This window comes from Gallinula chloropus, assembly GCF_964237585.1.
Source record: "Gallinula chloropus genome assembly, chromosome: 3".
Classification (NCBI taxonomy): Eukaryota; Metazoa; Chordata; class Aves; order Gruiformes; family Rallidae; genus Gallinula; species Gallinula chloropus.
The window spans coordinates 63,068,978-63,081,215 of NC_140087.1; the positions used below are offsets into that span (position 1 = coordinate 63,068,978).

Consider the following 12,238-nt stretch of genomic DNA (forward strand, 5'->3'; position numbering starts at 1 on the left):
GTACTTTTCATAAAACAGCTTAGCTCAGCTTATTCATCTGCCCAGTCGTGCATCCTACTGCCCATGACTACATTCTGTATGACAGAGTTTGCAGCAGTCAGAAGTTTCACCGAGAAACTGACTTTTAAATAAAGTCTCTTCCCCATCAGCCTGTCACATCTTGCTTTAAAGGTATTTCTTTACTTTCTAACCCTTTCCCCCTGTGATTAAGTGCATTAGTATCTTAATGAAAATGCATTCTGTTTATTGCCCACTTGGGAAGCTAGAGGTCATCACACCAAATGCATAAATTGTCATCAGAGACAGTCCAAGCATAATTGCAATTTTGCTGCTCCATGTTTGCTGCACTCAGGGTCCGTCAAAGTCCCCTGAAACACGTGCAGGTTCTAATAATTAGCATAGAGCCTGCCCGGACCACAGCATTGATGAAATATTTCAGAGTTAATCACACTTTGTAAACACTGATTTATATTGACTACCTTTCTCCAGACTGATGTCTCCTCATTAAATATCACATTAGTGTATTGCAGGACTGCACAAAGACTCAAATGCTCAGCAACTGCTAATTCAACAGAAAGTAATACATAAACCCCTTATATCTATTGAAAATTGGTTAAGTATTTATGATAAAGGAGGTCTGCATGGTGCAATGTATATTCTGCCAATACTAGCAGCGTACTTCGCACAACCTTTTCAGGCCTTTGTAGGCTTTATTCCTTTCCAACGTTGCTACATGATAGACTTAGCAGTTCTGGCAAGTCAAACAGATCTTGGTATGCCTGAATGCTAATGGTTCTTTGCAGACAAAACTCAAACTTCAGTTTAGTCCTCTTCCCCTTCCTTAGCTCTGGAGAAGAAAGCTATTTAAGAAACTGAAGGATGCAGTGGGTAGGTAACTGAGCACAACAGCTCCTGCAAAGCTTCTTTCTGATACGCATTAGCAAAGTTAGGAAATAACACTTCTGGAAGGATTCGCAGGAAAGGGTGGTAAAGGCAAGCTTAAAAAGGTTCACATTATCCTTTCACACTACCGAGGCATTTTTAATGAGGCACAACACTATACACAAGACTTTCAAAGCCTTTCACAAACTGTAATTAACTTCATCATGTTATAGTAATAAATATATTGCCATTCTTCTTTAAAAAAATAGAGAAACAGAAATGCTTTGCACAAGATCAAAGGTATCTTTACACAAGGTCAAAAACGATCTCAATCAAAACTAAGATTGAGACTACAACATAGAACTTCAAGCAGCAGAGCTCTGTCACAAGGTAAGTGTAGCACTCCCACTACAGCCAGAGCCCTTGTGCAAAGGCACAGGTGACAAAAGTACAGACGTCCACATCAAAAGGTAGAACTGAAAACCAGAAAAATATAAGCAAAATCGCTTATTTCCCTAAGTAGACATTTCTAATCCATACCCTGATATTTCAGTTTTGCACAGAATCCTGTGTAAGACAGCAAGGGCGTGTAGCATGCAGCACATTATGCACAACAAAATGTGCTTTTCCAGCAAATGCTTGCCACCTAAAGAACTCTGAACTGAACTATTAGGCTAGTTGGTTAGATTCCTTTACTTTAGGCTTAGAAGGGGAATTTTCACCTATCAGTTTAGGCTACTTTAATGCATTATATTTTACATCAGCTGTTGAATCTTAGTTTTTGATGTTCAATAATAAACTTGGAAGATCTTGGAAAGAATTCCTCCAGTGAACTCAGGAGAGATACAGTAACTGGATTTATTGGTGCAGCAAAGATCCACACTTTCCCAACAGCCACTGCCTGTTCCCCTAAAGTGTTTCCACATTTTAGACTATGGTAATCTGCAGCAAGAGTTCTGTGAAACTAACATTTTGTCACCACTGTACATATGAAATATCCCCACAAACAGACTTCAGTTCTGTTAGTGAGCCTTCGTAAAAAAAAACCAAAACATCCTTGTGGAACTTTGCTATGGAATATGTACCTGGATAAATATCGCAGTCAAAATGTGTTTCACCTAGCACTCAGACTACTAGAGGATGTATTTTTGACAAGAAACCAAGTTTACTGCACATTGCTGGTCTATACACAAAATAAAGAAACAAAGTATTTTAAGTGTTTGGGAATCCGTACAATTTCATAGGTACACTACATCCATTCAAGATGCTCAGATCAGTATTTTATTTCTATGAGTAGATTCAGAAGGAAGCTCTACCATTGACTTATCTCCTGCATGATGCTAGAGGCTGAAACTGAGCAGCTAGTTAAGAGTGTAAGTTGATTTTGCCCAGTCCTGTCAACAGCTGGAGAGGTAGCTGTGTTATACAGCAAACAAAATCAACATGGCAGCTCTGAGTCTTTAAACTGGGCTGACAAGAATGATCGAGCAATTTATAATATCTCCTGGCTGGTTTTCAGAAAGGACTGGGCTCTGATTACTTATTTCAGAGTCTTTTGTACAATTAGTTTGCAGGCAATATAATTTTCTCACTTACTCCTTAATAGAATTGTGCAGCTAGCTGGCTGATAGAATAACAGCGTATATGTAAAGCTCCTGCCTGAAGTGCCAGGGGATAATTTGTATATTCCTTTCAGTAGCATAATGGACTTCTACAGTTTGGCAGTTAAAGGGCTGAGTAATGTAAATTACTATGACGTTTGAAAATAAAAATATATGTCAAATCTTTACTCCCCAAAACACATTGCCCTGTGCTATAACAGTACCATGGGATTTATGCCAGCCTGAGTCCCTTTTCTCTCCTCATGCACCAAGGAATGTTTATTTTTAAAAGTTCTTTTTTCTACTAATTTGTTAAATTTTATTATCTCAGCCAAAAGATGAAAAAATACTTCTAACACACTGTGCCTATCAAGAGCAACTGACTCACAAAAATGATGCCATTTGAACTTGAGATAGCAGATGAACTGCTAAAACTCACACTGTAAAACCAGCTCTCTGGTTTTAGATGCTTCAGACTGTCAGATTTGTACACACAGCTTGAGGATAAGTGGACCAAGACACCATTTTTGTCATCTCACAGACAAGGTTTGGAGGTTACCCTGAGTGAGATGTGGAATCGCAGTACAATTTTATTGGCACAGGGACTTACTCAATGGCTTTGCAAGCCAGGCAATTAACTGGACTTAGCTAAGGAGACCATTTTTTGGCCATTCTTTTGCACAAAGTGACAGAAACACTCAAGGTAACAGAAGGAGTTAGAACAATGACAAAGAGGCCACTGAAAGCACTGGGCTTTACACCTTAACATCTTATCCTAAATGAAGTTATTGTCACCAACAGCTACAACTTTAGGACCTCACAGATATCGAGACTGCAAAGTTGGCTCTTGAAACTGGCTCCAGTGCGTGGGACAGGCTGAAACAAGTGTCTCTCTCTTCCAGAAATATTGACAAGAATAGAAGCTGCAGACAGTGGTTCTTAGTAGAAGCTTTATTTCCCTTTTCACACTGTGACATTTGATATTGTAACACTGAAGATGTAAAAGGATGGAATATTCTCAGAAAAACCTTGGACATGAGGAAGACTGAGATACAGGGTAAAAATGTGTTTGGAAAGAGTAGTCATGAGCCACTTAAAAAAGGAGGAAGACTACTGAAGCTTTTACTGTGTGGAAATGGAAATCCAGAAGAAAAAAAAATATATACACCAACATAGGGGTATTAAATATTCCTTCAATGTAATAATTTTATGCTATAATTACTATCTTTCTATTTATATTCAATAATGCCCCTTTTTTGTCCCATACTTTTCCTTTGAGTTTCTGTAACGGAATACCTTTTCTCCAAAACTTGTATTAAAAATGCAAGCGTTCTCATTATTCTTAATAGAGGCTACTGCATCACTGGATGTAAATCTTTCTGCAGTCAGGTTTACCCCAAGTACTACCTGTTTTCCTGGGTGACAGACCCAAAGGAATAAACCTGGTTGTCTGTGGACTGGTACACGTGAAAACTCTGGAATATGAAAGGTAGCCAGGATTACAGCTGTATGTCTTCTGGGAATTAATAAAAGAGAAGTCTTAGTAAGAGAGACAGGAAAATTTAAGCCAATAGAGAGAGTGAATCACGGTGTTAGGTCACACCTTGATATGTAATCCAACCAGAACAGAAAACAATAGTTTCTGGAAAGTAGGTAATGTTGGAAATAAAGAGTGACAGGCTAACTTAGGAAATGAAAGATAGAGGAAAATCTCCCAGATGGACTTGTAAATGTATTTGAAGCTTACAGGTCTTAGCAAAGAGCTGAACTGAGGAAAGTAAAAATATTTTCTCTGAAGTTAGTTTCAGTTCTTGCAGATTCTGTTCCCTATTTTGCAGTCAGAACTCAACTGAATTTAAGTATGAGTGTTTTCACAAATAAAAGTACTCTTATCAATAAGGTTTCAGAAACGGGGTCAGGCTGGAATGAAGTTGGATTTGAACCTAACTGAATCCAGTTTTGGCTGACAAATCCTTAGATGGATTCACCTGATAATGTAGATAGATCTATGAATCACAGACCTATGAATTCTGCTACATGTCATCTAGAGCTGATTAAGCCTAAAATTGACTATATTCACAATTTTTCACCCAGATGACTTCAGAAACAATACTGCACACACAGAGTTGCAGAACATTTAAAAATTGGGTTCTTAAATGTCTAAAATATTTTTTAAGGTGATAGCACCGCATCTGAAGGATTATGCTTACGCCCCTGTTGCCTGTGTCGCCTTTTCTGTTACAGTAAGAAACTCCAGAAAAGCAGCTAGGAGTAAGATGGTATTTGACAGAGGGACACAGCCAGCTTAAAAGCACGTTTTAAATTAAATCATTGAGTGGTTTAAAAGAAGACAGTGTATTATGTCACTTAACTATAATATGCTTAGAACCTCCCAAATTTTTGACTTATTTTTCTTGAATGCAGATTTAAAACAAAAATGTGAAGGTTATTTTGGCTGTTTCGACTGCATGACATTTTTGCATCAGATTCTAACTTTAGGTAGATGAGTTTCCACCATAATTTTCAATATGAGGCTGACATTAGGGGTTGCTGAATGATGCCTGTAAGGGCCCTACTACCTTTGATTCCCACTGGAGTAAACTTCTTGGTCTTCAACAGAAACAAAGGACATTTAGGTCATCTTGAGAGAGAACCAACACTTTGAAGACACTGAGACTTCATATGCCTCTAGTTTCAAACTAGACAGAGCTTCGTAAGTAGGGTGGAGGCTTTCGGAGACGTTTATAACAAATATCGAGATCCAAACCTAATTATAATGGCATTGGTATGTACCACTGTACCAGATCTATTTGCAAACCACATCTCTTCCTGAGTATTTCTGACGGGTTCAAAATAGGCATGTGCAAATCAGGACGCTCATTGTTACTCCCTATTAATCTAAATGTAGCATATAATTTACAAGCCTGTAAGGAAAGCAGAGGTAGTAGAAAGCATAGGACCATCTTTATCCTTTCTCTAGTTCTCAGATTTCAGCGTGTTTGTATTTTATTGTCTCATCTTGTTTGGCTGCCATAGTCACAAAATGACATTATGAAAGGATTAAAAGACGTGTTGGGAGGAATTAAAATACTTGCTCACTAGTTTGGTTGGCCCACAGACACAAAGAAATCAGGGGAAAAGGGAAGATATCTATCATTGCTCATTTAAAATATTCTTTGAAAGAAATGCTGATGCATAGAGTTTCACTTATATAAGAAAGGTGAATGATTTAATCAGGTAATGATGGATTCAGGTGACATTTAGTGTTAGGTTCACTGGAGGGCTGCCATCTTTGCGCCAGAGCCAAGGTCCACAAACTATTGCACTAGAATGTAAGTCTCCACCCTATCTTTCTATAAAAAAACCTGTCATCATAGGCACCAGTAAAGATGCTGAAAAGCCATAAAATCTTACTTAATTTGCTTTCATTTCCTCCACAAAAACGATGCATGGTATTACAGGAGTCAGCTTTCAGAGATGCATATTAACCTTTGGAAGCCACTTCAGTCATGTGCAACTTCGAATCAAACTTTATGTTGACCATTTTAAATGTCACCTTATCTGAATTTACATAGCTAGTTCTAACTTTCCAGATTAAAACTTCCTGATTAAAAAAAAATAAATATATTTACTGTAAAGTGTTTGTACATTTACAGATCAAATTGGCTCAGTAATGGGTAAACATTCTAAAGAGTGTTGAAAAACCTGAACACTGAAGGCATTAAAAACAACTATGAGTAACCAGAAAGGTGAACGAAGTACAAAGCAGTTTAACACCTAGCTCCTAGTCTGGGCAGGCTTTGAAGACCATAGGAACTACATTACTGCAGACCAGTAGAGCTGAAGGCTCTTAGGTGATCAGCATAAAATGAGATATTAGACTTGATCTCGTTCATGTAATGACCAAAAAGATAACAGCATTACCACGATGAAATGTTTCTTACTTATATTAGGAGACATGGACAGGCAACAACTCTCAGGGAATAAAGCTCTTAAAGGAAACAGTGAAGGTATGACTGCAGGGCTTCTTACTACCTACTGCTTTACTCAGCCTGTGTAGAAACAGAAGACTGCTCTCTCAACACTGTTCATCCAACAGTTTTTCTTTAAAAAAGAAACATCTAACTAAATAGAAAATCCCTACAAAACGAGGGCTACTGAATGCAAAATATTTTAGCTTTTATGAGGAAAACTCACACACTGTCCAAGGAAGTAACAAGTAAGCTCTGACCCTTTGGCAACACGCCTTACCAGGAATGCAACCTATCAATACCTAGGCTTTTCACGCTGCCTTTTCATGGTCATTTAAAAAGATGACAGTCCTGAAGATTTGGAACAAGGGAGGAAAAAAAAAACAAGGACTAGAGGTAGGACATTGTTTTAGATATGAAGGCTAAAATAAGGTAGTAAACTGTCTTTGTAAGTGAAAGTCTTATCCTCTACTGAAAGCAGTAGCATTTCAATTCCCTTGCAGAAATGTTTAAGTTACAGGCACTGAGTAATTACAGAATATTAATGCAAAATGTGTACCTACTACTCTTTATGATAACTGAGCAAATAAAAAATATGAGAAACCTATTTACACTAAATATTCACTACAAAATATCTAGTAACACCAAGACCTCTGTGCTGAACACGACTTTGCACCCAGCTGACAACTGAAAAATCTTTTTTTCTCTCTTTCTTTTAATGAAAGCTTAGAGTTTTCAAGATAATACAGTGCAGAGCAAAAACTGTGGAGAGACCCTAAAAATCAATGGACCTGTAACTATATTTAGAAGTTGCTATTTTCTACTATCCCTGATGTTACGCCAATTTTGGGGAGATTTGGCTGTGTATGTGTTTCTGTGAGACATTTGCAATCAGCCACCACGTAAATTATCCCAGGAGCAAACTGAGAGCTGCAGCTGAGTGAGTACTAGGCTGAGCAGAGAGAACATCCAGTTCTACCGTCCCTTATATGTCACAAAAGGGGGCATAACGTCATTAAATTCTACTATGACCTAAGATGACACTGATCTTGTATATTGAGCTGGTTTTGGGTGGATTTAGTTTTGCTTTTTTAGCCAGGTAATTTCTTGTTTCTATTTCTGCCTAGTATTATTGATTTTTATCATAATTATGCATTCTTTACCACAGCCCCAAATGTATTTCTGTCCTATGTAAAAAAATATGCATTAAAAAAAGACAAAACTAGTCCTCCTTATAATTCAAGACAAGGCTCATTTAATTCCTTTACTTTTAATAAAATTAGCAGGGATTGCAAGAGGCAGGAAGAAGAGGAGGAGAAATCTGTCTGCCAGAAACAGACATCTTTTAGCCTAAATTGCTGTCATCTGAAAGGGAATATTAATCTCGCCCTTAAAAACAGGTGAATATTCTGCATTAGAGCAAAGTTCACCTCATGTAAAGGGCTACTAGGCACCCCGTGACACATTTCCCTGTCTTGTGTAAGATGCTCGTGGTGCTGCCCCTCTGAACAGCTGCCTGTGGTTTTCACCTACTGAGATTTCAAAAGACTCCTCTGAAATGGAAAGAATGGAAAGACTCCCATTGACTTAGTGGAAAGGGTATCAGGCCTGACATGAACACAAGATGTGCTTCATAATCTAACTTTATCACCTCAGCCTTGCTCTCTCTGAAGTCAGGGAAGTTTTGCCCCTTATTTCAGCGGGAGTATAACTTTGGTTCTACAAGTCTGAGCTAATTTAGTAACTCAAGAATGATAAACAAGAAAGGTTTAGGGAGTCAAACATTCTTTTTTCACTGACTATAAATAAGTAACCATTATGATTAAATTATTAGCATTTAAAATAAGCAATTCTTTGAGCCAAGGCATGCTACCCTTACATACACATATCCTCACAATATATCGACCAGGTAGTCTGCTTTAAAATTCTCTATTTATAAATTCCTTGGTTTTTTTCCTGTTTTCTTATTTGCAGTTATACAGCAATCCACTTATTTTTAAAACAAGCAGTGAAAGTGTGTGGTATGAACCAAGAAGTGAAATGGTACAGGGAAGAACCTATAAGAACACACTAGTACTAAATTTCTATCATTTAGAGGAAAAAACCAACCAAACAAAAAAATCCCAACAAACAACCCACTTCAAAAAACCCACCTCAAGGGAATTAAGTCTTCAGGGAAGCTTAGCAGTAGAATTTGCCTATTCACAACAGCAGTACCTTTTTTTAATATACATCTTGATACTCACCACAATCCACGGTTTGAGTCACCATTATTGTGGATGGTGCCTAAATCTCTTCACAGTTGCGTCAGTTTAGTCAGCACCATTGCTGAAGATGCTGCCATGACATTATGACGGTAACATACCTACTATTCTTAGTTTCTTTATTATTGCTTTTCCATTTGATGCTTGGTTTTGCCTTACTGCATTTTTTTTGTCTTCACAGCACTGTCACCTGCTGATGCAGCTAGAGCTCTAACCATACTGAGACTTTGCACAGCTGCCAGTTCTAACTTGAGCTGTGTGGCCAAGTCCAGGTTGCTAATCTGGAGAATGACGTCCCTGTCTTGTGCTTCCATGCCCTGAAACTTGCTGTCTGTGGTGCGGTGTAAAATTGCAGGCTACCTATTACTGCCAGAAGTCAACACTTCAATCGGTTAATGTTTCTGTGGCATTTTTTTGTGCTCAAAACACAACAAAAATAATCATGCAACAATTCAGTTCTGTAGGACAGCTATTACGTAGCAATTAAATACCATTTATAAAACCCAAGTTGTTAGCTGAAGTTGGTGCTTGAAGTTTAGCAACCATGAAATACACGTTGCTCCAGTTGAAACAGTTTTTGAGCTTTTCTGAAAATGTTCCTGAAGGTCAAGTGAAATCACCTACATCTGGGTTGGGTTTTTTTTTTTAAACCTTTCCAAAACAAAGACTTGAAACGAGCATTTTGTTTCTGTATGGGCACTCAACATGTGAACCTAGGCCGCTATGTTCCTTTACTGGTTGCAAACACCGTAATGCTCAGCTCTATTAAAATCAACCGAAGTCTAATGTTTCTTTTTAGCGGCTACATGGGCACTTCCAGCTGGTAAAAGGCCCGAATCCCCACTAGTAAAATGGAGGAGACGAGAACAAAATGCCCACTGCTTCAGCAATGGATAAATTAAAATAACATTTATTATGTTTCTTTATTAATTTCCCATTAAATATGAAAGTACTGTAGCTAAGAAATTTGGACCAAATTTTTCAAATTTTGGGTTGTGCAAAATTACAAACTGAAACTAACTTTTTTCTCCTTATTGTAACTCATTATAAAGAAGAACAGCATACCATGAGATTGAATTGTCTTTCCTGAGATTTCCAACATCTATGAAAATCTAGCAGGTTTTATTGAGGAGCTTAAATTTGGACTTAGCAACCTAATTTTAGTCTCTGAAGTTTGAATTTAATTTAATGTGACACTATATTCCTGTACAGGCCAACCTTGGCCTCGTGTTCTTTAAATAAAGCACCTTCAATTTTACTTGAAAGGATGATATCTAAATCAAAGTAGAAGGTTATTTTGCCTCCATTGGTTCTGAAGCTAGAACAAGCGGTCATGTAAATTACCCCATTTGTACTAATTTATGCCAAAATATGTGGCGTATTTGTAACAGGTATCCAGAGCGGATTAGTACAAAGCACTGGGCAGAGACCAAAAGCTGCCAACTCACTCTCCTTAAGAGCGTGATCTTACAGACATTTGTTGAACCTGTTTAAGGGCACTCTATGCTGTGTGAAAGACCAGTTCTTAGTACATTGATATACACAAAGCACTACATCATTGCTCTTAGTTCCAATTTTAAATGCACTTTTAACAAAAACTTCACAAAAAATAAACAGTTTTCTTCCTAGAAATCATTTATGGGAATATATGAGAAACTCATGCAGAAAACATATCTTAGCATGCACCAGATGGCTCCAGTGTTTTTCTAGTTTTCATAATCCAAACAAACATGGCAGTGGGTCTAACATGACTGACAACTCCCAAAAAGCCCCAAGGGGCTTTTTCACGAGTAACATCTGTAGGACCAAAACACTACGAAGAATGAAAAGGTACAGCGCGAAGTCCTAGTAGGATTTAGCCAGGGATTGTACTATTTAACATTGATCAGAAGAAAGAAAAGTAGTTTAAAGAAAAACCAACCTTGAATTGTCCTCTTGAAGAAAGCCTTGCATGCCTCACAGGAAGCCACTCCATAGTGGTACCCTGATGCAATGTCGCCGCACACCAAACACAGTCTTTTGGGCATCGAGTTCAGCATATATTCACACTTGGTCTGTGAATCTTCAGCGATGGTACTGGAGCAGTCGTCATACCGTTTCCTGACTGGCCCATTTCCCCCAAGCCCTGTGGCTGAAGGGTAGAGGGGAGGTGAGTCCAGCCCGTTCTGATGTCCATTCATGGTGGAACTGTAGCTCCCGCTGGCGTCTGAGGAGCCACCAGGGCTGTGGTGGTTGATGCTGTCCGTCAGAGAGGCAGGGCTCGACGGTTCCGTCTTGATGTACGACGAACAGCTAGAATCAATGTGTCGATCTTTGCTTGACATTCTGCAGAGAAGCCTGTAGTGGGGCGAGAGAGAAAGAAGAATCTGTGTATTAAAGACAGTGCTCTTTAAGGCTGCTCTGGAAGGGTTAGGGACTGCACATCATTCATTCATTAGTCAATACCTCTTGTTCTACATGAAGGTAATCAGCATAAGGGCATGACAGAGCTTTGTCAAAGCTCCAGACAGGCAGTAAACAAAAACTTTAAAGAGACCAAATCCATCTGTTGTCCCCTCCACCTGCCCTCTACGCTACGTGTCAACTACACATCAACTCTAAATTCTGAGTTTGTCATCTAGCAAGTTAAAAAATTTTTAAAATCCTATTAGAAGACTTGGCTATAAAATGTCTTCCTTTTTCCATCGGTACTTACTGTAAATTCCATCATTATCAGGAACAAATATTTCCAAGTTTGATCACATAAATGTTCTGCCCTGTAATTAATATCTGTCAGGACACTTGACTAAAACACACATCCATAATCTATTGATCTGATCCCAGAATCAAAGAGTAAGTCTCCCACAGTCCTTTTTTTCCTTTGTCAATATTATTTTATTATACACACAGATATTTAGTAACGGAGTAGCACATCAACTGAGAATTCTAACAAATAATTAAAGCTGGACTGCATTTTCACAAAATGTAAGTGAAATGATTCATCAGCTCTGGCTGCAATTACTTTCTAGCCATTATCCTCAGACTAACCAGTAATAACTATGCCACTATCCCATATATCTACAGCTCTATAGGATCTGACATTTTATGCGCTCCATTCTTGGATTAAAAAAAAAAAAAAAGAAGAAAATTTTCGATACAAGTTTTGTCTTTCAGAAGGTGAGATTCTGTCTTCTCATTACTCACGTTTTCAGAATTAAGCATCTGAACTAAATCATATAGCATCTGATCTTTAAAATTAGTGCTTTCTACAGGGGAAAAAATAATCTTTGTCTATTCCATCTCAACTTTATTATTTTTAAACATATTTTAGGGAGAACAAGAGACAAAAATAATAATTAGAAAGAGAAATCGGTTACAGTCTTCATTTTCTACAGCTATGATTATGAGACCACAGTAGCAAATGGCCTACCCAGCATTTTCCTGACAGTACTCTCAGAAGCTGCCAAAGTACAGATGACAGTTATGAGTATTTCTCTAGAAACATTTTCAGCAGAAAAGCAACTACCCTATAAGACCATCC

General features: G+C 38.0%; 1 protein-coding gene across 2 annotated transcripts in view; it reads right to left on the minus strand.

The window, feature by feature from the left end:
- Positions 1–11,042, minus strand: part of ESRRG (estrogen related receptor gamma) — a gene marked incomplete at its 5' end in the record, with an annotated part of 125,775 nt that extends 114,733 nt beyond the window's left edge. The window contains one exon of one of the 2 annotated variants that reach the window (XM_084261228.1): positions 10,640–11,042. In XM_084261228.1, coding sequence (XP_084117354.1) covers positions 10,640–11,042 — 403 coding nt within the window. Of the gene's footprint in view, positions 1–8,700; positions 8,749–10,639 lie in introns of those variants that run through there. The other variant, XM_084261229.1, reaches the window with a different exon arrangement.
- Between the last annotated feature and the right edge of the window lie 1,196 nt (positions 11,043–12,238).